The following is a 26,055-nucleotide window of genomic DNA, read 5'->3' on the forward strand; positions in this document are numbered from 1 at the left end:
CTTTTTTTTTTTTTTTTTTTTTTGTCTCTCTGTGTTCCACCGCGTCAAGTGTTGAACCCTTGGCTATATTGCAGGCCGCTTGATGATACACACTGGATCTTTTCCACCACATGTGTCTAGATAGTTAATGTGACTATGTCCGTGTATTCTTCTTCTTAAGCTCCAAGCTGTAAGCTTCCAATGAACACAAATTCTCCAATTGTCAAATCCCCAGAGGTACCTAGATAACCCAATATATATATTCGCCCACGTCAACGCCAAAATGGTAAAAAGTATGTAGGGTATCGATCAATTCTAGCAATCCAAAAGACAAAAAAGAAAAAGGAAGTCTCCACCAACCTCATCTGTGAATAATCAGTACCTCCCAAGGGTACCTCTTCAGTCTAGCCGTCAATTCCCTCTCACTCATCTCCAACTCCGTACAAATCTGATCAAAACAATGTGTACCATCAAGATACTTCGCAAGAACCTCATCCCTAACCTCCTCCTGCTCCTCCTCTTCCCAAAACGCCGACGGGGGCCCTCCACTCCCAGTCCCAGTCCCATTCCCATTCCGACCCCCACTCACCACCGACCCAGCCCGCTCACGACTAGACTCCCTCCTCGCAGCCGCCGAGATAGGCGCGTCCTCCGACACACTCGAGACCGCATAGGGCGTATTATTTCCCGTAGTACCGCGCGACGACAGCGCCGTAGGCGTGAACGAGGACGCGCGCGGCGGGGGCGCAGGCTGGCTCGTCGCGCATGCGTATTTGTGCACCCGGTACAAGAAGCCCTTTATCACGCCGAAGGTGATAAAGCGACGGATGTCGATGTTGGCTAGAGAGCGGCTGTGCGCTGCGTACCATTGCTTGACGCTCTGGCCTTGTTTTAGGCTTGCGTAGAGCTCAACCAGGGCGGCGCCGTCGACGATCGCGGGTTTGTGGAGCGTGCTTGGTGTTGTTGGGGAGGTGGAGGTGGAAGTGGAAGGGTCTTCGTCGGCGCCTAGGAGGGGCCAGATTTCTTCGGCGTCGAAGCGGGATTCCTCGCGTGTGAGGCTTGATGACGGGTCTGTGAGGGAGCTTGAGAGCGGGGCTGTTCCGGTGCTGTCGTTTGTGCTGCCGTTGGCGCTTGGGGTTGGGATTAGGGTTGGGGGAGAGGGGAGGAAGGGCCGGTTGGTGGGTGTGGTGCGAAGCGTAGGTTTACGTAGCGGGCACATTCTAGTTGCATTGCTTCGTCGGAGCCTATAGTTGGGATGAATTGGGCAGTTGGGGCGTAGATGGCGGAGAACGAGAAGATGTCGAGGATAAATAGGCAGCCGTAGTAGAGGAGATGTCGGAGGGCGCGGCAGGTGAGGGAGAAGTCTGTGTCGGCTAAGACGGAGATGATGCGAACGCTGTTGACGCCGTTGATGTGTGGTACGATCTAGCAAGGTTCAGCTGGTGTGTTTCTAGCCATGAGGACGGTGTCGTCTTTCACATACCCTTTGCATGGTCAAGTCCCAGTTCTCATCCATGAAAGCCTGGTATCGCAACGTGAAGAGCGGCACTTGCCAGGCCTTAACGGGCGGGGGAGAGGGATATATCGGGAAAAGCTTTATGTTGAGGGTGTTTAATTCGTCTGGATAGGATGGTTAGCAGCGGAATAGTGCCGAACAGGTCCATAGACATACCAATGGGGATCATGCACTCGCAATAATTGTTCAAATCCTCCATCAACATCTCACAGAGACTATGAACCTTCCCCTCCCCACTTTTCGAGAAGTCTCGGGACAAAAAGCCATTCTGCTCTTCCAGACCATGCATTAAGTCTGCCAGCTTCTGCACCACGCTCTTGTACGTGCTGAAGTCCTCCTCCTCGGCGAGGACTATGCAGAAGTTGAAGATAAATTCATTCCGGTCGTACCGCACTGATTTCATGCATATGGGGTAGCCCAGGATACGGTATCCGTTTGTGCAGACTTGCAAAAGGTTTCCACAGAGCTCCTGACGGGGGATCACGAAGAAGGAGATATCCGAGAAGGTGAGGAAGGGCGGTTGTGAGGGCGCGTTGGGGGAGGGGACGATGGCTCCGTCGGGGACCTGGTGGACGACTTTTGGACCTGCATATCATTAGTCAGTAGGTAATTGAAAGCTTATCATCGTATTGAAGGTCCTTACCCTCTATCGTGTCGAATTTACTGTAGAAGATTGCCTTGATCATCGTGGAGATGCTGTGGGGCTTGTAGGGATGTGTAATAACCAATCTGAGAGCGAAGCAGCGCAGTCTATCGGCCAAATCCAATCAAACACAGAGCTGAAACGAGGTTCATGTTCATGGGCATGGAGATCAGTTGCGGAGCGGACCTCGGAGCGGAGAGCTTATCGAAATCAATATTTCCCAGAGCTATACTTAATTAGGTTAGCCTTTGTACATCGTGTTTGTCTGATTGGTTGAACCTGGTTCAAGCATAGCTCACGTGATATATAATTTATCTATCCCCGCATCTACCGACTAACACTGCGATTCATCAACAGCTTCAGGATATCCCACGGGCCTTTTTTTTTCCCTCTTGTACGACGGTATTTTGTTCCACACATCTCTTGCAGGTCTCTTGTCTGCAAGTATCTCTGGTGTTTCTTCAAACAGCACATACCTACAAGATAAGATCAGCTAACCTCTCAGTCTTGGGGACATACCAGAAGTGTGCCCGGGATCAAGTCTAATAGGAAAAGGGAAGAACCACTCCTCGGTTTTAACATTCAATGAAAGATACGATGTCATGCAATATTACAGAAGATGAAAGATGTGATGCACCCACATGCTGCGTTTGCAATGGATCAATCAAGAATTTGACCTTGAGTGACTGGCACTAACAAAGACGATGGCAGAGTATGGGAGTTCATTCGCGTCGAGAATGGTTATGCTATTTGATTTCACCTTCTCTATTTCAACCACTAGTTTTTTTTAAAAGGAAAAAAGAAAAAAGAAAAAAGAAAAATAATGTTTAATATAGGAAGATCCAGTCCACATCTTGCTCGACAATGCACATCTATTGGATGATCATGAGTATAAATGATATTTGATAGATATATTTCTGAGTAAGTTAGAATAACTTTTGCCGCTTGCTGAACATCCTCCGATTACCACGTTGAATATAAGTATACTCGGCAAAGCAGGCGACGAAAGAGTCAACGGTCAAACAAAGCACGGCAAGGAACGAAAACATGAGGGTATTAGTGAAGATGAGACAGGAGACAATGAAATCTATGCGTAAGCAAGAGACTCTTCCGGTTGTGTAAGTAGAGCAATGGATATAGATAAAAGCAAAGGGGACCCGAGAAGAAGGAGCCAGTCCACTTCAGATAATGCGAGAGAGGTAAGATGCGCCGTAAAAATGCAAAGCACGGATCGTAGCGGGCCCTATTCGAAGGGTCCCGAGTAAATAGTATGCAGTCATTGAGCCGTGCCCGAGGCATGGTTAGATGTAGATGGAAGAGCAGTGTTTGCGATAATGCTGTCTGGCACCGTGAACAAGGCCCTCGTCACCACACGGGCCGCACCCTGACCGTGCGGGATTCGGATATTGTCGGCGACAAGAGTCAAGGGCTGGTTCGCACGAATGGCTTGCACCATCTCGCCGAAAGTGCCACGCTCTCCAGCCTCCTTCAGCCATTGTTCCCAGTCCTCGTCGAGCGGCACATCAGTGCCTTGGTCGCGCGCAGCCATCGCAGCCAGGATCCGGTTGTTGAGGGCTATCCCACAACTTTCCATTTCCTCATCGCTGAGTTCCTCTTCGATCTCATGCTCTTCCTCGGCGGACCGGTAACTGGAGGCACGGGAATCGATGGCACGGACCGTATCATTGCTCTGGGTTTCGATGATCTGGTCATCTTCCTCTTCTGTCCCGCAGAAGTCGTAGTTGTTGAAGTGGACCTCGATTGAAGGGGCGGGTTGCGGGGATGCCGGTCGGACTGAGTGGGCTGTGGTGTCCCGCACGATAATCCCTTCTTCTGCCTCGTACCGCTGACGCGCGGACTTGGTCCCTTCCCACCGACAGAGGTTGGAGATCTCCTCCTCGGTCAAACCGAGTTCGTCAAAGGTGCGGAACAGCTTTCGGTGCCATGGGAATCGACTCAGTCGCATGCGATGCGGTCCATACGAGTAGTCCAGCCCCGGGTATTGTGCTTCAATGCAGTCTAGCGAGCCGTAGAAAAGGGATGTTTCGACACGTACTTCTGGAACGAGGTTTCGAGTAATGTGAGCGCCAAACGAACCGGGATCGTTTGTGCGAGGTCGTGGAAACGTGGCGTTATACACGATCTGGGCCACGGATGGTTTACGCATGGCGAAGGATCGGATGTGGAAGGAGTTAAGAGGTAAAGAAGCAAATTAAGGCGGCAAGGTCGTCCCAGACACCTTGGAATGTGATTCAGGATATCCAGCCCTGGAGGGGTCCCCCCTTGCCCTTTGTCAAATTCCCGGACGTTTGGGACGTTTTGGATGTGTTTGGGGTGCGGAGGGCTTCAGTGGGGGGGTAACACGCTAGACAGGGAGACAGGGCGCATACGATAACTCGAAAATTATAACAGGAATGTTCCTCCACCTGGATTTCTCGTAATCCTCGTAATCCAGGTCAATGGATATGATAATTAAAGAGAGGAAAAATCCCGATCAGGTGCCCAGCTGACGCTTCGGCTCTTTGACCCTTGGGGCAAGGTCTCACAGGCGTTCCATTGAAGTCGACAGGGGGAAAAAGATGGAAGATGGAAGATGGAAAATGGAAAGAAAATAAGGGAAATGAAATAGAATAGTTTGGAGACAACTGCCCTTACAAGACTTTTATAACTAAAAGTCCATAAAAGTCCCAAGTGTGCGTTGGCATGGCCACGATGCACGGCCAGCTGTTAAAGACGTAGACACATTCCTTTACTTGGACTTGAACTTCGCATATTCAAGTCAATATGGTTCATCGAATCATAATACTCTAAATTATAGAATGATTCGACAGATTTGGACCTGTTCTATTGCCCTTTTCGGGTTTTATGTTCGCAATCACGTGCAAATAACATAACTATCCAGTCTATCCAGCACATCTTCACCTGGGCAACCTTGGACATGCAGAATCTGACATCAGATTCTAAATACTGCCATGTCGACCTTCGATGGCATTGTGGAAGGTAAGTCTGACACCTTCCACGTCACTTCCACGCTAACCATCCGACAGAGTTTCCGGACATTCGCAGTGAGCTTCACCTATGAGATCAGCCAAACTTGCAGCTAAGAAAAGCAGTTGACTACTTCCGGAAATGCCCCGAGCGGCCGGCGCCACTAGCTTGTTTTCTCAGCCATGTGCATAGCGATCATTTACAGGGCCTCGAGTCCTTTCGGACGCCGTTTATCTACTGTTCGCCGGCCACGCGAGAGGTATGTTCATATCCATCCTACTGAAATTCATCGAACTGAGCATGTGCAGCTGCTCCTCCGGATTGAAAAGTATCCCCATCGGATGAACTTTAACAAAGGCATCTTGGAGTCACGCCGATTGCACTATAAGCATCTTGCAAAGCTTCTGGTTAGTATCGTGTTCTAATCTCTGACTAGAGTTGACCAAGAGCTCATTCCTCCACAGCGCCCAATTCCGCTGAATACCCCAACAGAAATTGAGCTCACACCCCGGCGCCGTATCAAGGTGACATTGTTTGATGCCAACCATTGCACCGGCGCTGTGATGTTTCTAATTGAAGGGGACGGGAAGGCAATCATCTACACAGGTGACATCCGAGGTAAGTTCGTGATGTCTCGTCTTGGTTGAACTGCTGGCTGATTATCTTCAGCCGAGACATGGTGGGTGAGCAGCTTGGTCCGTCACCCTGTCTTGATACCGTATACCCTGGGACAGAAACGGCTGGATAAATTGTATCTGGACTCTACCTTTGCAAGCAAGACAAATCCATTCCGGGAGTTCCCCTCCAAAGCCGAGGGACTGTCTGAGCTGCTGCAGAAAATTCAGGCTTATCCTGACGATACGGTCTTCTACTTCCGCGCGTGGACGTTCGGCTACGAGGATGTCTGGATAGCGCTTTCGGCTGCGCTAAATACAAAGGTGATGAACACCACGCAGCTCAAGTATGACACAGGCTAATGTAGCGTAGATCCATGTGGATCGTTACCAGATGGGCCTTTATCGGTCTCTGGTCCAGACTCCAGGCAATAGGGGAGTTAGTGAAGCTCCTGCTCTCTGTGGGTTTGACCTGGGAAACGAAGCTGTGACAGGCTGCCTAAGCAACAACGAGTCAAGTCGAATCCACAGTTGTGAGCCTGGAGTCTCGTGTCCAGTAACTCGCGGCGCTAATACAGTCTACATTGTGCCTATTGTGAATCGCACAACTGGTGGTGCGGAAATCCCCGAGGTCGGTGCAGGTGGTGGTATTGGGGATCTGTACCAAACGCATGAACTCGAACTCCCAGATGAATCTGCATTGGCCGAGTTGGAGAAGTTGTGTTTCAAACACGTCCAGGACAAAGAAGCCCTTTCTCAGGTGCGAAGTGCACTTCTTGATGCATTCCGGTCGAGAAAGAAAGCACTCTCCCTTGACTCATATGGCGTGAAGGAGGAGGGCGAAATTTCATTGAAGAACCTAGTAACCGCTCTAAGCCATGGTCCATCTGAAGCCTCTAACGGGTCATCTTGGCGAGATCTGCCTAACACCATAGTAAGTGGCACTGCGGTTTTCTTTCGAAGACATTCTCTAATGACATTATAGCGTTTTCCATATTCACGACACTCTTCTTACTCCGAGCTATGTGAGCTCGTAGCCGCCTTCCGGCCTAAGGACATCCATCCATGCACCGTCGATCCAACGACCTGGAGCGAAGACGTCTCCATCAGACGCTTGTTCGGCCACCTCTGTTCGGGAACCGATTTTTCGCATGACAATCACATGCGGCAAACTGTAGCCGATGACGCTGACGACGAGGGAGATTTGCGTGCAAGAAAAAGGGCCCGATACGATATGGACCTCTCCACACAGTCAACCCAAGGAACCAGTAGTGGCATTGAAGAGTTTAGTCTTGGTGCTGCCGATGCAAGCCAGCATCATGGTCAGGGGCATGGATCTCTACATCAATTGAGTCAATCCGAAGAGGCTGCCAGAGTTAAACGCAACGAAATCCGTCAAGCACACCGCTATCTTCAAGAGCATGCGGAACCTGGGCTCTTTCAAGTCAATCCTCTCCCGTCTACATGGCCAACAGAAAAAGAAGACAGGTTCGATCCGGCCAGTGGCGAGGGAAGTGAAGAAGGGGATACGCTCATACCCGACCAGCCAAATTTAGAACCTTCGGCTACAGGACTCCGACTCGGGCCCGAAGCAAGCACATCTACAAGAATCATTGACCTAACTGGCGATAGTGCTACATCTCCCCGCCTAATCCAACAAACAGACAGTCAACACACAGACATACTTTCTCTCTCCATATCCGAGTCCGCGTTTGATTCTCCGGACCAAAATTCTGTTGAGAATGGGCTACCAGACCTAGCGCGAAGAGGAGAAACTGTGAATCGCTCACGCCGGGCGCGTGTTGCTGCTTACCTAGCTGCGCGTGAAGGTACTTTCTCTGCGTGGACGGATGTCTCGCTTGTTTCGGCGGATAATCAGGGCGAGGAGATTGAGCTATAGGCTTGATCTTTTCTTCATATCGGTAGGTGCATGGATCTGTTCTTTTTCTTTTTTCTTTTTCTTCGATTTTACTGTGCATGATACCCCCTCTCTATTATCTTGTTATCGATCTGTCATCTTGTATTTCGCCGATGGAACTATGTCTGGATACCTGGAAGCTGGATCCATCGTGGATTTTATTTTCTTTGATAGGAATGGATCACTGCGATGCAGAAGATTTGCGTGCTCCAATTCAACTACATTACTTACTGCGCATTACTGTTCCTGAACACCAGCCAAATAGTAAGCTTGGTCCGCCTTCAATAGCCCTAGGTGAAACTAGACTGCATCGTCGAGAAACCCTAACAACCTGCCGAGTACATAGGCAAACCATCGATATCAGATCTCTTTTGACGATCGATATTGCCGCTCCCATCTATCTGTTAATAGAGAACAAAGGGCTAAACAATGGCCTTGCCAGACTATAATTATAACAAAGCCTTGGTGAGTTTACCTTCTCTATTTTGGCCTTGCATACTAACTCCTTTCAACATCATGGCGGCTTGCAGATATCAAGAACAAAGGGAACAAAGATCCCTAACAATAACTCGGGCGTCTTTCATTCCCTTCTTCTTAATGAAGGCTTTGTCTCCAGTCTAATCAGACCAGCGAGATGCAAATGCATAAATAGGCCCCGATGCCTTGACAATTTCGAGGAATCATCCGCTTCACAGTTCTTCTTCACATCCCAGCAGTACAACCAGCTTACTCTACTCTGCTTTGAGCTTCATAGCTTCACGACACAGTTACTCCTCTAGCCTAACCAGGTAAGTGATCCATTTATCTACCCATCTTTCCCACTTTATCACCAGAGGACCAGCCTCTGCCATCCCACGATGCCTGAGTCTACCCCTCGCAACCTTTTCCGCGGTACTCGAGCTATTCTCAAGTACCGGAAGGAGCGCGGTATCCTTGTGAACAACATCCGCTCCTATATCAGCACTTTGCGCTCGATGCCCGAGGGCAACTACCTTATTGAGATTGCTCTCAATGTCCAGTCCCTGAAGATTCAGTGCGACAAGGTGAAGTGGGCTTCCGAGGATCTTGCTATTCATGCCGCCGGCATGGCCTATGTTGTCTCCAAGGGCATCACCTACTTCACCCGCACTATCCCCCAGATCTGCGACGAGATCGGCCGTGACACCCGTCAGTTGGCCGATATCCTCCATGACCACATCCACCAGACTATTGTCGACGCCGAGATCCACGTTGCACTTCGCCTGGAACATGCACTGGCTAACCTGGGGCACATCTAGATTCTCGTTTCCATCCATCGATTCACGGACTCGCACCAGCATCAGCTGTAGCTGTAGCTATAGCTGTATCTCAGCCCAGTAACCCAGGTACGTTTCAACACATTCATTCACATTAACATTTCCTTCATCTAGATCTATACCTTCCCACACTCGCTTCATTCACTTTATTTCATATACTCCACCATGCCACATATAAACCCATCCACCGTCTCCGACTTCCGCAAGGCCCGCGACGACCTCATCCTCCTCCTAGAGCAACAGGCACGGTTCCTGCGACACGACATCGACAGCCGCGACTACGTGATCCCGAACCTGCGCCTCCAGCTCACCCAGCACCTCGACATCGTCGCCTCGCTCTCGATGAAGATGGCCGTCGACAGCCGCCACCACCCCTACGTCCTGGTCCACCAGACCGGCTTCTACGAGACCGTCGTTCCTATGCACTGCGCCGCGCTGAAGGGCCAGTGTATCCTTCTTGCTAACCGTCTGCGCGATAACCTTTGCACTGATGTCCCTGTTGCGGTGGCGAACCTGATTGATCACATTGCGGCTAACTTGTGCTTTTAGATAGGTTCTGGAAATTGGATTATCATTTACTGGATTATTATTTCCTACATAACTGCTTTATTGCTCGATTGTTGTCGTGTATTCGACGTACCGTTTTCCTTCGACGCTATGCCTCCCCGACCCGGCCCTGTATCGACCTTCCAACGTGAGCGCGCGGCTTTCATCTTCGGTTTGGAGACGCAGGCGAGGATTCTGAGGGCGAATCCCCAGGCTGGTGAGATTGTTTCTGAGAATCTACGTGAGCTTGTTGGTAGTGTTCATCGGCTTAAGGCTGCTTCTATGACTATGGCTGCTGATGCTCGTGGCAATGCTTATGTGCAGGCTAAACCGTACGCGTTTTATAGCTATAACGTACCGCGTATGTGCAATGATCTTGTTGCTAGTTTGTTGCACTGGATGGATATTCTTGTTAACACTGATGGACGGAGGACAGATGGGATTGTTGTTGATTCTATTGAGGGGATGTTGGCTTCTTTAGGGTTTTGAGAATAGAAAAGGACCAAAAAAAGAGAAGAAAAAAACTAGTTTGCTTGAACGATGACTGTTTTGCCGTTGACTATACAGGTGTAGGTTCAAAGGTAGAAGTAAATTCGTATATAGAAAATCCTATATCACACAAAGACGACTCCGAAGAGCAAGGTATATAGGAACTAAAAGACCAAAAAAGCTAAGATGCAAGACAGAAAGAAGCCAAAGGAACATCTAGAAGATGTAATATGCCTGCGTCAAAGGTAACTCCGAAGCCGGCTCAGCATCACAAAGCATCCCATCCGCCTCAACCGTATAGCTCTCCGGATCGACCTTCATCTTGGGCATAACATCATTAAACTTCATATCGTTCTTCCCAACCGAGCGACAATTCCTCACAGCCTCTACCCGCTTCTTCAATCCATACGTCTGCACAATCCCCGCATCGATAGAAGCCTGCGAAACAAACATAATAGACGTAGACGGCACGCGCGCACCATACATGGGCCGCATAATCATCGGCTCGACAGTCGGGATCGACGCGTTCGGATCTCCAACCTCGGCAGTAACAATCATCCCGCTCTTCAGAACAGACACAGGCTTCGTGCCGAACGTCGCCGGTTTCCACATCACCAGATCGGCGATCTTGCCCACCTCCACGGACCCAATGACGTGCGCCATTCCCTGCGCGAGAGCCGGGTTGATCGTGTACTTGCTGATGTATCGCTTTACGCGGAAATTGTCCGCGCCGGTGTCGGCGTCGCTGCCGAGCGGGCCGCGCTGCATCTTGTTTTTGTGTGCTGTGTGCCACGTGCGGAGGACTACTTCGCCGCAGCGGCCCATGGCTTGCGAGTCCGAGGACATCATGCTGATGGCGCCGAGATCGTGGAGGACATCTTCGGCGGCGATGGTTTCGGCGCGGATGCGGCTTTCCGCGAAGGCGACGTCCTCGGGGATGTTCTTTGATAGGTGGTGGCAGACCATCAGCATGTCGAGGTGTTCGTCGAGGGTGTTGAGGGTGAAGGGGCGGGTTGGGTTCGTGCTGCTGGGGAGGACGTTGGGGTGTTCGACCACGGAGATGATGTCTGGGGCGTGACCGCCGCCTGCGCCTTCGGTGTGGTAGGTGTGGATTGTGCGGCCTTTGAAGGCGTCAATGCTCTGCTCGACGAAGCCGGATTCGTTCAGTGTGTCTGTGTGGATCATGCACTGCACGTCGTACTCGTCGCAGACTTCGAGACAGTTGTCGATTGCTGCTGGGGTGGAGCCCCAGTCTTCGTGAAGCTTGAGACCTGCTGCGCCTGCTAGGATCTGCTCTCTGAGACTCTTCTTTCCGCAGTCGTTGCCCTTGCCCGTAATGCCTAGGTTTATCGGTAGGCTGTCGCATGCTTGCATCATCTGACGCAGGAGGTTCGGCGACGGCGTACATGTCGTCGCGTTTGATCCAGTGGTAGGGCCAGTGCCACCACCGAGGAAAGTGGTGATTCCCGAGGCCAGAGCTTCATCCACCTGCTGGGGGCAGATCAAGTGGATGTGCGTATCAATACCACCAGCGGTAACAATCTTGTTCTCTCCGGCAATGACATCCGTAGACGAGCCCACCACCAAATCAGGATGCACGCCGTCCATGACATCCGGGTTTCCAGCCTTGCCAATACCAGCAATAAGCCCGTCCTTGATACCAATATCAGCCTTGTAGATACCCGTCCAATCGATAATCAACGCATTCGTGATAAGAGTATCAATACACTCGGTATGAGACCGATCAGATGCCTGTCCCATCCCCTCGCGCAGCGTCTTCCCACCACCGAAAGCACACTCATCCCCGTAATTCGTCATGTCCTTCTCAACCTTAACCCACAAATCCGTCAACCCAAGCCGCACAAGATCCCCCGTCGTAGGACCGAACATGCGCGAGTATGCCTCGCGCTCCATCGAGAACCCAGAAACAAGCACACTATCGGCCTGCGGCTCCGGAACATGCCCAAACCCAGCTATCTGCAGCTTGGTCGTGATCTCGTCGGCGCGACTCATATCGAGCGGCCCATTCGCCAACCAATTTCCACCGCGGATGACGCGATGTCCACCGATCTCGACGAGCGTGACTGTCTTCGTATCGCCGGGCTCGAATCTAATTGATGTGCCTGCGGGGATATCCAGTCGGAAACCATACGACTGCATGCGATCAAAGTGCAGCTGCGGGTTCGTCTCGATGAAATGGTAATGCGATCCGACCTAGCAATCACGACTCCAATTAGCATCGCTCGTTTCGGGTCGCTTTCCTTTTTTCCTTTTCGCCTCGTATATTGAATACAATGTACACACCTGAATCGGCCGATCTCCTTTACTCATAACCTTAAGCTTAATGCGCCTCTTCCCAGAACTCAATTCCACGCGCGTATGTCTAGCAGGAATAACCGCGCCGGGCATCTTCTCCGGCTTGAAATCCTCCGGGTCCGGATCTGGGAATGCCTCGGGCGCGGGGACGGGCAGGAAACTGCCATACAGGGCGCGCTCGAGATCGCCCTCGTCGCTACTGATTGGGTGGTGCACGGTTACCAGGTAGGTACCGGAGGTGAAAGTACCCTCGACTTGGAGTTCGACGAGGGTTGCCAATACGGAGGGGGAGGACGTGGCGGCGGCCGAGCATTGTTTTGCCGATGGACATTAGATCGGCGACGGAGTAGTGGCCATCGCGGATTAACTGCGGGGTTTGAGTGTTAGTTTGCGCATTGGATCAATTGGGTACATTGTACGTGCTGGTTTCATATGGAATTGGGGGTTATCGTACCTCGTGTAGCACTGAGGCTATCAGGGCCTGTTGGGGGATATGTTAATGATCGTGTGCTACCGATGGACATCTCCAGAATATACACATACCACAGCTTCTGCATGGTTGAGCCGCACTCCACGTGCTAAACGACGCTGTGCCAAGAAGCCTAGGTGGGCGATGGTAAGCTTGTCAAGCTACAGGGGTGTTAGTAGTGTTGTGTCTCGGAGAATGTATGTGCGACTTACCTCCTTCGGAATAAGCTGCATGGTTCATGTGGAACCTGAACCTGGCAGTTCTTGGCGTGCAGGATAATCGGGTTTTGGAGGCAGATTTCAACTTCTGAATACCTCAGAGTAAGTGAAGGAGTAAAAAGACAATTCAAGGTCAAAAGAAAGGTCAAGTAGGAATGTGGGGATGCGGTACATTTCAAACATTTGCTCCCACTGATAAGGTTGCCCATGATAAGTGAGCGTGGAGGCCGATTGGGCCGGGGGACGGAGGTCGGCGGCATTAGTCAAGGCTTTGGTAAATTGATAATGCGCTTGAATTTAGTGAGTTTTAGTTGATTTAGTTGATTTAGTGAGGTTTAGTGAGGTTTAGTCTGTTCCGGGTTTTAGTTCGCTTCTATTTAATTCCATATTCATAACTCGTTGTATAGCTCTGGTGGAAAATGGACCATCTTCATCTTAAAACTAACTTGTCTAAGAGATAACTATGTAACCCTAACCTGCCATGGATACTGACTCAAATATATAGAAACCACATCCTATGATCAGTCCATTTCACTAATTCAAGCCAAGTAGGTACAGTTTTCCTCAAACGCCGCTCAAAAATGTAAAACCGGGGGGGTTACACATCCAGTCCACCAGACCTAGACCATCTCATCTGACCCAAGAGTCAAGCAAATCAAACATCAGAAAACAGAAAGCACCAATCAACTCTTTTACACCTCGCTCTTGCGCTTCTTGCTCCTGCGCTTGTTCTCAGCGGGCGTCTTGACAGCCGGGGTGGACACCGGTTCGGCAGCCTTACGGCCCCGCTTGACAGGCGACTTGGCAGGGGTCTCCGCCTCCTTGGCCTTGTTCTCGCTGCGACGGCGCTTGGTAGTGCTGCGCGGGGGAGTCTTTTCCTTCGCAGGAGAGGGGGACTGCGACTCATCGGATGACTCGGTGGACTCATCGGCGGACTCTTCGGGCCCAGCTTCAGCTTCAGCCTCGGGCTCGGCCTCGGCCTCAGGCTCGGCGCCGGCAAAATCCTGTTGCAGTTGGTTGGCAGCGGGATCGTGGTCCTCGTCGACCTTGCCGCCGGCCTTGTAGGCGGCCATGTCGCGCTTGTACTGATCGTAATTGGCGGCATACATCTTCTTCCAGACCTACGCGGATACATTAGCTATGCATACTAACAAGCGATATCAAGCTAGAACTGCTCTGATAGATGCCGATACATACCTCCTTCTGGGTATCTTCCATGCTCTGCCAGCGGCGGGTGCCCTCGTCGGCGACATCCTTGGGGCGCGCGTCACCGCCTAGGTCATCGGCGATCTTGCTGCGGTTGTGCTGCATATACAGGAAGTAGGGGGTCAAAGCACGCTTGGGCGCATTGGGGTCGACGGGCGCGCGCTTGCGCTTCTTGGGACCACCGGCCTCGGACTTGGCGCCGGGGCTGCCGGCGCGGAAGGGGACATCGTGGCCCATGAACCCAGAGGGACCGGCGGGAAGGTCAATAGTGGCATCACGTCCTTCGGTGATGTTGTTCACGTGCTGGACGTAGGCCTTGCCAAGGTCGGCGATGTAAGACTGCACCTCCATCAGGCGCATGACGATCTATGAGGCATTGTTAGCGGTCTGGTTTCAGGAGCAATTGCGCTTGGTCATTAGATGTATGTATGGGTATAGGGTTAGTGAAGGAAGAGTGGCAGTCAGGCCGCGCGTTAGTTGGCAAGAGGTGTGATGTCAAGACGCTCCTCAGCTCTGGAGGGAGGGAAATGGTGGGAATTCTTCTTTCTTTTTTGCAGATGAAGCTTGCCAATATGCTTCTCAAGTATGAGGCAGTATAGTTTAAGCTTCGACAGCTTAATAGGTAGCTTTATAGATGCTCCCACGCGACGCGTAGCAGGCGCGCAGTGGGGATGCACACAAGAAAACAGAGAAAAAAGAACCGAAACAAAGAAAATGCAAAAGTCAAAAGTCAAAAATAATGAAATGGAAAATTACCAAGTCGCCAGCCCGTCTGAGCTCTTCTTTGTTGACCTGAACGGTCGTATCATCTTGATTGGAAGTCATTGTCTTTTGGAGGCCGAGGAGAGTTGGAAGGAAAAGAGAATTTTGTTATTTTTTCGGGGGCGAAGGGGGGAAGAGGACCGGGGGGTGGAAGGGCCGAGTACCCACTAAATAGCAAAAGGCCACCCCGAAGTGCCCCGGGCATTTTCACTCTGCTTTAGGCTTAGGCTCTGGCTTGTCATGAGACCCATAGCACTGCACCCTTAGTAGTGCACCCCCCCCTATACTAATATACTCATCCATACAAAAGTATTAAATTTCAAATTTTTAGAATAACCTATAGAGATTCCTTTTATAATAATAATATACAATATTATAGGGCTAAATCAATAATAGACACGCAACTACCTACCTAGGTACCTACATAGGTAGGTACCTTCAAAGGTTGGATGACGGGCTCTTACGGGGGCCCCGAGGGGTAACCCATGGGCCATATACTTGCACGCCGGGTACTTGCTAATGCTAAGGAGACAATTATATATAGTTTTAGCTATATTATTTATTTATATATTTATATAGATCCTCGGGTCTTTTTATTTTATTCCACGCCTATTTCCTAGCAATTCTACTGTTTTTCCTGCTCTTTTTCTCGCTTTTTGGAGGGGCTGGGACATATTCAGTTGTGGGCTATGCTCCCCCCCGCCGACATCTCAACCTCAGGGTCGCCCAAGCCCTCCAAGGCTGTAGAAGAGGGGCTCAGCTGAGTACAAGGTGTTTCCAGCTTGTAGTACGAACGCCTGTTCTGACTTCCTAATTCAATTCGTTCTAACTGCCTTTTTGGTCCTTTTCTCTCCGCAATGGTTTGTTGTACTTTGACGGTCTACATATGAGTGTCTAGTCTTGTCGCTTAGCTACTACCAGTAGGTACTTTATGTATACATGCATGTATGTCGGCTCTTGGGCAACTTATATAGCTTGCATGTAATTATTGGATACATTTCGGGTGCATATTTGTTTGTTTTACCGTTCTACTACTGTGTAGATAATTACTTGGGACGATTTTCGCTCCTTATATATCGAGTCTACTGAGGGATTCTCAGTTGGTGTGCACGTATATATCCACCACCCTTCCCACCTTCATCACGGCCCCCCATGCCTTTCCTTTTCCTTTTTCCTTTTTTTTCCTTTTTTTTTTTTTTTTTTTAAAAAAAAAAAAAGGAAGAGAATATTCAGTTCTTCCCATGTCTACACTGCCACAGATAGATACGACTACCAGATACACATTATATTATATATTTGGAGACAAAATGTATTTCTTAATATGACGTCTGAAGCCAGCCAATGACCCGGCAACACGCTGAAAACAAGATGCACCAATATACATGGCTATTCTAGGTAATATACTATAATAACCTAGAACTTGAAGACCTGCTCCTTGCTGTAACCAAGGTCCTTCAAGATACCAGTGAGCTCACCCTGGTCCTTAGGGCTGACCTTGCCACCGGAGATAGCCTTGTACATGGGGGGAGGACCACAGACAAAGAGCTTGATGTTCTCCTCCTTGGGCTCAGGCAGGACGGTCTTCAGCAGCTCCTTGGTGATGTAGCCCTTGCCACCGGTCCAGCCCTCAGGGGGGTTGTCCAGGACGTAGAAGGCACGGAAGCGCTGGGGGTAGGTGTTCTCCAAATCCTGCAGCTCCTTCTTCAGGAGGATATCTTCCTCGGAGACGTTGCCGAAGACCAAAGTGACCTTGGTCTTGTCCTCGGGGTTCTTGAAGATCTCGCGGGCGAGCTGGTACATCGGGGTGATACCAGTACCACCGGCAATCAGGCAGATGTGGTTGTGCTTGTTGGCCTCCCAGGGGTACTTGACAAGAGGTCCCTTGAACGACAGGCGCTGGTCGACGTTCATGGAGTGGATGTGCTGAGACATGGGGCCGTCGGGGTAGGCCTTGACGACGAGCTCAAGGTAGCCAGGAATATCTGCCGTGTGTTAGATAATGGGAAATAAGTTGTGGTTCGTGTTTATCCTACCCTCATCACTGGTGGGGGTGTAGGGACGGAGGACGTTCTTCTCGGCACCGACGGGCTTGAAACGGGTCAACAGAGCAGCTACGTGTCTGTTAGTGATCGATTGGCAGACATCCACGGAGCCAGACTACTCACAGGCAACAGGAAGGCCAGAGACTGCCTCCTTGTCGTCGAACTCGAAGCGAAGACGCTTGGTGTTGGGGCTCAGGACCTCAATGTTAGCCAGCTTGAGGTCCACCCAGTCCTCGCCGTTGAAGACCTTGGGGCGGTCCTTGGGCTCGGCAACCGCGCCGTTGCTGTAGCGGTAGACACCAGCAGCGAGACCGGCGAGGCCGACACCAACATAGATGGGGGTCAAGTTGGACTTCTTGGGAGCGGCCTCCGCAGAGTATTTGCGGAAGCTCTAATCAAATAGCGTTTAGTATGGAAATTGAATTGAGGACATATTTCAACTAACCTGCTTCAAGGGCTGCGCGCAACGGAAAGATTGACGAGCAAACATGATAATGAATTGGGGGAAGATGGGGTAAGAGGGAAAGTGAACCTGGTGAACCCTGGAATGTCCGCGGGAAGAAATCGGCTTACAAACGCGAAAGCGGACAGCTCCCTCCCGACCTGATTTCGAATGACGCAATAGGTTCCTGTATTGCTGCAAAGACCAATGTTTCCGGTAATGACTGTTTGAGTAAAGATACTCAAAATATTCAAACTAAGCTGCCTTTACTGCAGGCCAAAAGAAAGACTCGCAACTAAAATGGCAGCTGAAGATATCGATGAATGCCTGAACTGCAGGGCGTAAGGTTCGGGGTTCGGCCTCGGGCGTGGCTGAAGAACTCCGATATCTGACACTTACTCCTTCAGGATTAAAATTGTAATATGCAGATAGAATGGATGAGTGTTCGATGTGATGTTATTCATTCCCATGGGTCTATATGTATGTAGTTCGCAATGAGATATTATGACCAGCAGTAAGCGACTTGCAACCACTACCTTGTGTACATTCATCCGACCACACCTGGGCATTGTGGATGGATTTCGGGACTGACTTGTAACCATCGGACAACGCCATTATTTCAGGTCGATATAGCTTCGATATGATGCCCTAGCACCCATCAAACTATGCCCATTACCCTACTAGAACTCGAATAATTCAAGAAACCCGATGATTTTTTCAAATAACCTAAAGATGCCACCATACGGGGAACTAGAGACATCCAACCATCTCACCCGTGAACAGGGCGGTGGTCTCCACGTGACCATCTTTCATGCATGCTATGGCCATAAACAGTCATTCATCCACACACACTCCAAACCCAACACCCAGAACATCACATTTAAGCAAAGGTAGAGGGGCGAGAGTAGGCGAAGACCTTCTTGCCGACCTTGCCACCGGCGCGGTGGGGCAGAGGGAACTTGAGGTCCTTCTGGAGGAGCTGCTTGATGTAGGGGCGGCGGATGCTGTCGTTGTTGTCGATCTCAACAACCTTGAGGATCTGTAGGGAAATAATTATTAGAATGTGGTCATTGGCGGAAGGTTCGGCTAGCGTAACATACGTGGATGGAACCGAAACGGGAGCGGTGACGGGCAGCCATGTCCTGGTAGAGGGCCTCAACAGCGTCGGTGCGGCTCATCTCGCGGAACTCCTTGTACATGTTGTGGGTGCCGGAGCGCGAGTCGTAGCGGATCCAGATACCGAAGTTCTTGACCTTGAGGGGACGCTTCTCCTCGATCTAGACACGAAAACATAAGCACCATTCCATATCCTCGAATTTTCCAATCCCAACATACCACGTTCAGGGAAACGATCTCGCCGTTAGCCTTCTTGAGCTTACGGAGCTGGGCCATGAAGTACCAGAAACGCGACTTGGCCACAACAGTGTTGGGCGCAAAGATGCGCATGCGGTACAGCTTGGGCGTGGGGTTCGCCTCGTTGGGCAGGTGACGCCCGATGACCTGGTACTCAGTAAGACGCCCTGGGAATCCGTCAGTCATAGTTCGTAGTGGATATTCCAATTGCCCAAATGTTCAGTTCGAGAGATGAAACGGTGCGCGATGCAATTTGGCGGTAATTCGAGAAGACCAAGGGTGATTTGTGGATATTGAAAAAAATTCGAGATTCAACCATGCGTAGCCCTGATCGACAGCGTTCTGGGTTCCTTCATAAATATTCCAAGCGACGTCGATTTGCCATTGCGTCCTCCTTTTCTGTGATTGTTTCAGGTCGATATCGTGGGGGTCTTTGCGTCTCGAATTCCCTCCAAACATATGCGCGCACCGTTGCCTCGAAAATAGTCCTGGGGTATCGGGAAGGGAATAGAAATCACTCACCCATCTGGAAGAGTTTAATGTTAGTACAAATCTCCGACAAGAATCGTGTGGTAGGTACTCACTGTGATTGTCGCTGTGGTGGATGAGTCGTTAGTGTGCCGTCGATGGAAAATGAGAATTGTGAGGTTCCAATTGTGCTTAGGGTTGCCGCCCTTGCCCTAAGCGAGTGGAGGCTTTCCGTTATGCGCTAGTCCCATTTGGTAACCCAACTGCGCCACATTTATGCCGCCACGACTCACCAGCCACATTGCCTCGCCTTCCCCACATGTCTTCTCCAAAAGTATGGCGTTCCTCACTTGTTTGTCTTTGTCGGGTCGGATCTCAACCCTTTCCCCACCTCGAATGCTTCTTTTCAACTCATAACTTGTCAATCAATTTATTCAGTCTTCTGCCAGAGGGCGGGTTCACCATGACTTCTCTCGGTTCTCTCGCGCCCGCATTCAAGAACGCATACCTCAACGGGTCTGGGCCGGAATTAGCTGCAGTACTCACCCCGATCGCGCCATCTGAAGATCCCGGCCGGCTGCGCTCTTTCTACAACTTCTCCACCGCCGAATATCTCTCCAAGGATCTCAGCTATGGTCTTTTCCACGGGAAAAGTCTGAAATTACCAAAGGCCGAACAGGCTGCCTGGGTTGACATCTTTGCTGCTTACTGGGAAGCTATAGGCGAAATACTTCGGTGCGAAGATCGCGTTCCGGGTGCTAGCGTCGTTGCGGTCTTCAATGCCTGGAAAAAGGTCGCCAATGCCCTCATCCGGGGATACTCGGGCCCTGCCGGCATTCCGGCTTGGACATTGCCATGCTTGTACACAGTTGGGAAGTACATGCGTACTTTTGCAATTAATGCCGATCTCGAAGCCGCATCTCAAGGCTCCGCTGGGTTTGGGTTCCAGGATGACATCGCAGCTGATGTTGAGAAGAATGCAAACCTGGAGGAGGCTGCTCGGGTCATCAACCGGATGTTCACTCTGTGTCTGAGTGATAGGTAAGGATGTGTGATTCGACTCTTGAGTTGTTCCATTGCTAACCAAACCAAGAGCCCCCCTTGAAGAGTCCCGCAAGTGGGGTATCTACAACATGACCAACCTCCTTTTCAAGACATACTTCAAGGTATCAAGTGTCGGCCTCACAGTCGCTAGCAAAATGCTAATCTTTCCCCTTCAGATCAACTCCGTCGGCCTTACCAAGAACTTGCTCCGTGCTATCAGCGCTTCATCGGCCGATCTTCCCCCTCCCGAGGTTTTCCCCAAATCCCACATTGTCACGTTCGAATATTATGTTGGGGTCATCCACTTCTTGGATGAGAATTACGCAGAGGTATTACCAAGTGCTGTGTCCGTAGACTATTACCGGGACTGATTCTTTGCAATATAGGCTGAAGAACACCTGACATACGCTTGGAAAATGTGCCATCGAGATGCAACCAAGAATCGAGAGTTAGTAGGCCTCAGCTGCAGTTAAGTTCCCACTAACCACTATTAGATTGATTCTTACCTACCTTATTCCCTGTCACCTGGTGACCACACACACACTTCCCAGTAAGGAGCTTCTCGCACCATTCCCACGACTCGAGAAGCTTTTCCGGCCTCTGTCGAACTGCATCCGAAAGGGTGACTTGGTTGGATTCGACCGAGCCATGTCTGACGGCGAGGCAGAGTTCGTCAAGAGACGTATCTACCTGCCGTTAGAACGTGGACGCGACATTGCCTTGCGCAATCTGTTCCGAAAGGTTTTCCTCGCTGGTGGTTTCGAGGAACCCAAGGAAGGTCAATCTCCGGTTCGACGTACACGTGTCCATGTGAACGAATTTGCGGCAGCCCTCCGTGTGGGTACTTCTACAAGCGGTCGGTCGCGCATTGATATCGACGAGGTGGAATGTTTACTCTCGAACCTCATCTACAAGGTAGGCTGATAAGTATTGGTAAATCTGTGAGTGCTTACTGACCCTGTCGCTTCCCCAGGGACTCATGAAAGGATACATTGCACGTGATCGAGGCTTCATCGTTTTGAGCAAGGGAGGCAGCGCTTTCCCGGGCACAGGTGTCTAAGGACGTATTGCAACTTATCTGAACTCATTTCGTCTAATGCTCATTGACAACTCCCTCGTTGGTCGCCACTACCTTCAAAGTCGCTAAGTATGCATCCGCCTATGACTTACATTCATACGCAGCTATATCATTCGACACACGAGAACACTGTTCTGCCAATACCACTGCCGAAGACATTTGGCCTGAAGCGATGCACATTGCATATCAGGGGCATACTTGGTCATCGCTCGGATCGAAGCGCCAGCTTCACCAGTGTCATCTAGTCCACGCTTGCCTAACACATGAGAAATATCAGAATTGGGCTAGCTGAACTATATTAGATCCTATCTTTACGAATTCACGAATCCATTACTCCGAGGACTTGACAACTTCAAACATGCTCTTTATTCTGTAGATATTGAAACATAGTAGTACAAGGGTATAAGACACTGCCAGCAGCGATATAGAATGGAAACGCGCAAGTAGTCAAGAGCCAACGATCAACTTACCACCTCAGAACCCTAACGAATGCTAGCAGTGCGTCGTAACAGCCGAACTCTCAACCGATTGACCAGTATAATCATCCTAATCGTAAACCAAATTAGCACCTCATCCCTCCAAATCCAAAGGAAGTAAACTCACCATATGATTACACAAAGCAACAAAAAGATCAAAAAACATCTTTCCCCCACGCTCCATCTCCGCCTGCATAGTCCCAGAGCGCATAAAAGTGCCCCGCGACCTCACAATCAGCGCAAGGTAATGCGCCCGCAACTTCGAGTCCGTGTCCGGCGTGTTAGCATACGCAAACCGCGCACTCGCAAGAATCGTACTGCACTGGATCCCCGTGTGCAGGCCCTGCTTACGCAGCGCGAGACGCTGGAGATGGGGGAGGTTGTATTTTTCCGCCGCGCAGCTGTTGAAGCATGTTATTAGTACACGGTCGTCCTTTGAAACTTTCCCTCCAATTGCATAACCAGAACGAAAATAGATAAACAAATCACTTACTAAATCGCCGTATCCCGTAATATCACCCCGCGCGCCCGGTGATGAAACACCGTCGCCGTCGCCTGTCCCAATTCCCCACTAGTGCCCGCGCCAACTCCTGCGTCTGCGTCCTCCAGCTCCCATGTCTGCGTCCGGCTGTTGTGTCGCAGACGCGGGTAGTAGTCACCCTTGTAGAGATACTCGAGGACGCAGGAGAGGACCTCGGCTTGCTCGTCTGGAAGGTCGATGCGCTTGCTCGGTGGTTGGTGGGGGAGTCTGGGCCGTGGCGCATCCGGGTTTGGTGTTTGGGCTGTGGAGTGCGCGGCGAAGAAGGGGGATGCGCGGAGGATGGCTTCGTGGGCGGCGAAGAGGCGCTTTTCCGGGCCCACGCGGAGCATTACTATTGGGCTTGTTGGGGGTTCTCTGCGTTAGGTTAGCGGTTGCGTTTATGGACTGGTTGTGCAGAAAATGATGTGGATACATCCATGCTGTGGGCAGGACTTACGTTACGTCTGGGGGTTTGTCGAATCTTCGACGCTGCTCGAGTCGTCGAGTCTTACTGATCGAGCCCGAGCCTGAGCCCGAGCTATCTCGCTCTTTGTCTTTGGGTGCTCGGTCTCTGGTTCTCTCGCGCGGAACCCTGCGCGACTGGAGCGTGAAAGCTGAAGCTTTTGCTGCGCGATACTGGCCTGGAATTGGCCTCTCCGGTGCTCTTTTGGACAACATTGCTATTATATTATGGTCTGGATAGGGGACGGGATTGGGGAGAATACAGAGATAGCTGTGGATGGATTCAGGGGGCACATGGAGTACTATTTATAAAAGGCAGAGGAGAGTGCAAGCTCCCGTTTGTTACGGAGACAAGTCACATAGTACGTACTGGTATCTTGTTTGCGAAGATTACACGTGGGACGGTTTGTATACGGATGATCTACTGGATAGCTCCAATTAGCCTGCGTAGAAGGGTAGAGCTCGGCGAAAGACGCGTCACAACTAGTTTCGACCGCGTAAAGGGGGTTTTTCGAGTCGCCAAATGGGCGCGTGGTCACGGGTCTGGGTATGACCAATCAGATGCCGCCGTTGAGACAAAGGAAATTACGATTTCCTATTTGGGAAAGAGTTGTGGATAGCGGTGGATTATTGCCTCGCATCTGAGGCAAATTCTGATCTTCTCTCTTTGTTGGAATTGATACGTCTATTGGGCAACGGCCTTGGAATGGCGATGTCGTTGATTTACTTATGAAATCGCTTGTGTTCGAATCTCAGGTTCGAATTAGATCGCGGTGCTCCGTACAGCTTTGAATGGACTTGCATTGCAATGTCCCAACAGATGAGCCCCTTAACGCCAACGCTAAACGCCCTTGACAAGACCCAGTGTTCCCGAAGTTACCCGTGCGATCGCCACTTGCCACAGAAAGCCCAGGAATGAGGACAAAGAAAGAAACAGCAAGAAAGAAATGGAAGACCTACACTACAGGAATACTTTCCTGGCATCCTTGGGATGACTTTCGCTGGGACAATACGGGCATTTGAACCGGTTACCCTTGCCCAGGCGTTTCAACGATTCCTGCGCAATGACATGTCCACACGGCATCATCATAGGAGGGTTCTCATCGGTCGCCTGCTCCTTTGACACTGGACAGACGAAGATAGAATGGAAGAGATATTGAGGAGGCAGAGGTATTTCGACCTGACAGTACAAACATTAGCGTCAATATATACACAGAGTAGCAATTTCCTTACCGGAAGCTCGTTCTCGGATGTCCACCTCCGTTCGCTTCGACCTCATAATCGTCTGTAGCTTCAATAGCGTCGGCAGAGCGATGGCGCCTGCTGTAGCAGCAATATAGAGCGGCGAGTCCGCTGAAAGGCCTAACAAAGAACAGAACTCGCGGGTGAAGAAGTGAGCTACGTCATCCCAGGCCGAGGTGTTGTTGAACAAAGTCGCATATGGTGACCCGCCCAGATTGGGCGAGTACGCCATTGCGCCGACTAGCTGCTGAACTTCTCTCAGGTATCGAGGCACAAACACATGGAACTCCTGCCGTGCATACTCGAGCGCAGCCAGCCATCCGCCTGCGGTTCCCTGGTTGTTCGCTCCGCCGTGGTACAGCCATACATATTGGAGTCGACACAGCTCGAACTCGAGGTTGCTGCCTCGGGCTTCCAGGGCCTCGCGGTTTTCCCTTGACCATTCGATCGCAGGCAGTAAATTCTGGTTCTCTTGTAGTTGTTGTAGGATATAGTACATTGAGGCGAATTGTTTCCGGATCTCGGTCGAAGGCACTTCGTCAATATCGAGCAGGCTGGCGGATGTATTGGACGGTCCACATCCGTTCTGGGTGACGGGATATATCGTCTTCTGCTCGGCAATCTCGGAGAGGAAAGTGGCGGCCACGGCGAACTGGCCTTCGCGAAGGAGATGCATGGCGATGGCGCGGTTGATGAGGCTTTCGTGTGAAGAGAGGCCATCGTCATCGGTGCTGGGCAGTGGTCGATCTTTGAAAAGCTGTTCCGATGTTAGATGTGGGTGGCAACGCACGGATGACCAGTATCCTCGATACCTTATCTAGAGATTTGGTGTACTTGTTGAGGCCACTGTGAGTCTCTTTCAAGCTGTCATTGATAGAGTCAAAGGACGACTTGACCGAGTTCTGAAGGGAGGCTAGGGTGGCAGAGGCAGCGGACGGATCTATGGAGAAATCGATGTCGTCAGTTGAGGAACCTGGTGGGAGCGCATTTACGGGCTACTGACCAGCAGCTATGGCATCGCGAGCAGCCTGCAGTGAATCAACTGCAGATTGAACATTCTTGATGCCCTGAGAGGCCTCAGTTCTCTTGAGGAGTCGGCTGTGTTCTTTCTGCACTACATCCATTGCAGATGGGTTTCGGTTGACAGGCTCGGAGGTGACTGGAGAGGTTACCGAGTCTCGCCATGTGGAGAACTTCAGATAAGAGCTCTTTATCTCGGCGCCTTCCAAAATGGATACAATATACAATATATTGAGGCAATAGGAATACTTCGTTTCAAACAGACGCAGATAGAAAACAGTACATAGTGAGAGAAGGAAACCGGTTTAAGCCAGACAGAGAGGCAAGCTGTTTTCCGGGTGATCTTCCACGTGATTCAACCCCTCCATCCGGATGAAGAGGGTTTTGGCCAATATAGTCGATGAGCATGCATGTTCCTTTAGTGTTCAATGAATGTAAAAATCATAAATACTGGACATATACACAAATTACGTACGTTCCTGGGGGGTGCAGCCCTCTCACATTGACACCGATCGCAGCTGGATTCGCTCATTCAACATGTCTCTCCACCGTAACATGATAACATGATACATATCCCGAGACCCATGGGTGCTGTTTACGTATTACTGTAGCAACTCCAAGCCCATAAGCCCCAGTTCTCTAAACCTTCCCACCACCTCCCAGCCCGGATGTGGAAGCTTCCACCCTCATCACTCAATCTTGCCACTTTACACCGCCTTCCATATGCCCTAACTCTGCACCTCGGATAACCTCGGCTATTCACGGCTAATTGAGGGAACAATATTCGGATGATTATTATTCCGGTTTGTCGCCTACCTTTTTTTTTTTTTTGCCCCGTGGCTTAAGCCACTGGAAAATTATAAATACCTGGTCCTCCCCCCGAGCTTCCTTCTCTTTTTCTTTTCTTCTCCATCCTAGTGCACGGGTTTTACACGTATCAGTGAGGAGA

General features: G+C 50.6%; 12 protein-coding genes across 12 annotated transcripts; 5 read left to right on the top strand and 7 right to left on the bottom strand.

Annotated features, from left to right (window-relative positions):
• Positions 1-340: 340 nt before the first annotated feature.
• Positions 341-2,181, bottom strand: N7489_004448 (nitrogen permease regulating protein NPR2; the record flags this gene model as incomplete). The annotated part of the gene is made up of 5 exons (XM_056710200.1): positions 341-1,223; positions 1,271-1,404; positions 1,463-1,599; positions 1,652-2,080; positions 2,139-2,181. The coding sequence occupies 5 exons, from the start codon at positions 2,179-2,181 to the stop codon at positions 341-343; spliced, it is 1,626 nt and encodes a 541-aa protein (XP_056568621.1).
• Positions 2,182-3,414: 1,233 nt separating this feature from the next.
• Positions 3,415-4,305, bottom strand: N7489_004449 (uncharacterized protein; the record flags this gene model as incomplete). Its single annotated transcript, XM_056710201.1, has 1 exon — positions 3,415-4,305. One exon carries the CDS (start codon positions 4,303-4,305, stop codon positions 3,415-3,417), a length of 891 nt encoding a protein of 296 aa, XP_056568622.1.
• Positions 4,306-5,110: 805 nt separating this feature from the next.
• Positions 5,111-7,640, top strand: N7489_004450 (uncharacterized protein; the record flags this gene model as incomplete). The annotated part of the gene is made up of 8 exons (XM_056710202.1): positions 5,111-5,138; positions 5,186-5,203; positions 5,252-5,385; positions 5,435-5,533; positions 5,591-5,744; positions 5,796-6,064; positions 6,114-6,674; positions 6,726-7,640. The coding sequence occupies 8 exons, from the start codon at positions 5,111-5,113 to the stop codon at positions 7,638-7,640; spliced, it is 2,178 nt and encodes a 725-aa protein (XP_056568623.1).
• Positions 7,641-8,515: 875 nt separating this feature from the next.
• On the top strand, positions 8,516-8,935 carry N7489_004451 (uncharacterized protein; the record flags this gene model as incomplete). The annotated part of the gene is made up of 1 exon (XM_056710203.1): positions 8,516-8,935. One exon carries the CDS (start codon positions 8,516-8,518, stop codon positions 8,933-8,935), a length of 420 nt encoding a protein of 139 aa, XP_056568624.1.
• A 183-nt stretch (positions 8,936-9,118) lies between these two features.
• On the top strand, positions 9,119-9,502 carry N7489_004452 (uncharacterized protein; the record flags this gene model as incomplete). The annotated part of the gene is made up of 1 exon (XM_056710204.1): positions 9,119-9,502. The coding sequence occupies one exon, from the start codon at positions 9,119-9,121 to the stop codon at positions 9,500-9,502; it is 384 nt and encodes a 127-aa protein (XP_056568625.1).
• Positions 9,503-9,610: 108 nt separating this feature from the next.
• On the top strand, positions 9,611-9,988 carry N7489_004453 (uncharacterized protein; the record flags this gene model as incomplete). Its single annotated transcript, XM_056710205.1, has 1 exon — positions 9,611-9,988. One exon carries the CDS (start codon positions 9,611-9,613, stop codon positions 9,986-9,988), a length of 378 nt encoding a protein of 125 aa, XP_056568626.1.
• Positions 9,989-10,204: 216 nt separating this feature from the next.
• Positions 10,205-15,022, bottom strand: N7489_004454 (uncharacterized protein; the record flags this gene model as incomplete). Its single annotated transcript, XM_056710206.1, is given in 9 exon segments — positions 10,205-12,202; positions 12,293-12,558; positions 12,572-12,671; positions 12,759-12,785; positions 12,848-12,934; positions 12,986-13,000; positions 13,690-14,112; positions 14,189-14,563; positions 14,954-15,022. The coding sequence occupies 9 exon segments, from the start codon at positions 15,020-15,022 to the stop codon at positions 10,205-10,207; spliced, it is 3,360 nt and encodes a 1,119-aa protein (XP_056568627.1).
• A 1,350-nt stretch (positions 15,023-16,372) lies between these two features.
• On the bottom strand, positions 16,373-17,491 carry N7489_004455 (cytochrome b5 reductase family protein; the record flags this gene model as incomplete). The annotated part of the gene is made up of 4 exons (XM_056710207.1): positions 16,373-16,941; positions 16,993-17,070; positions 17,125-17,392; positions 17,447-17,491. 4 exons carry the CDS (start codon positions 17,489-17,491, stop codon positions 16,373-16,375), a joined length of 960 nt encoding a protein of 319 aa, XP_056568628.1.
• An 832-nt stretch (positions 17,492-18,323) lies between these two features.
• N7489_004456 (60S ribosomal eL20 domain-containing protein) lies at positions 18,324-19,566 on the bottom strand (the record flags this gene model as incomplete). The annotated part of the gene is made up of 5 exons (XM_056710208.1): positions 18,324-18,482; positions 18,544-18,720; positions 18,779-18,963; positions 19,377-19,476; positions 19,558-19,566. 5 exons carry the CDS (start codon positions 19,564-19,566, stop codon positions 18,324-18,326), a joined length of 630 nt encoding a protein of 209 aa, XP_056568629.1.
• Positions 19,567-19,727: 161 nt separating this feature from the next.
• Positions 19,728-21,368, top strand: csn12 (the record flags this gene model as incomplete). The annotated part of the gene is made up of 6 exons (XM_056710209.1): positions 19,728-20,305; positions 20,358-20,430; positions 20,485-20,637; positions 20,695-20,756; positions 20,803-21,223; positions 21,282-21,368. The coding sequence occupies 6 exons, from the start codon at positions 19,728-19,730 to the stop codon at positions 21,366-21,368; spliced, it is 1,374 nt and encodes a 457-aa protein (XP_056568630.1).
• Positions 21,369-21,878: 510 nt separating this feature from the next.
• N7489_004458 (BTB/POZ domain-containing protein) lies at positions 21,879-23,060 on the bottom strand (the record flags this gene model as incomplete). The annotated part of the gene is made up of 4 exons (XM_056710210.1): positions 21,879-21,932; positions 21,990-22,263; positions 22,356-22,757; positions 22,840-23,060. 4 exons carry the CDS (start codon positions 23,058-23,060, stop codon positions 21,879-21,881), a joined length of 951 nt encoding a protein of 316 aa, XP_056568631.1.
• Positions 23,061-23,805: 745 nt separating this feature from the next.
• Positions 23,806-25,514, bottom strand: N7489_004459 (ubiquitin-protein ligase RMD5; the record flags this gene model as incomplete). Its single annotated transcript, XM_056710211.1, is given in 5 exon segments — positions 23,806-23,969; positions 24,057-24,843; positions 24,899-25,026; positions 25,090-25,354; positions 25,368-25,514. The coding sequence occupies 5 exon segments, from the start codon at positions 25,512-25,514 to the stop codon at positions 23,806-23,808; spliced, it is 1,491 nt and encodes a 496-aa protein (XP_056568632.1).
• Between the last annotated feature and the right edge of the window lie 541 nt (positions 25,515-26,055).

The sequence above is a fragment of the Penicillium chrysogenum genome (genome assembly GCF_028827035.1).
Source record: "Penicillium chrysogenum strain IBT 35668 chromosome Unknown utg000002l_segment0_segment0, whole genome shotgun sequence".
Taxonomy (NCBI): domain Eukaryota; kingdom Fungi; phylum Ascomycota; class Eurotiomycetes; order Eurotiales; family Aspergillaceae; genus Penicillium; species Penicillium chrysogenum.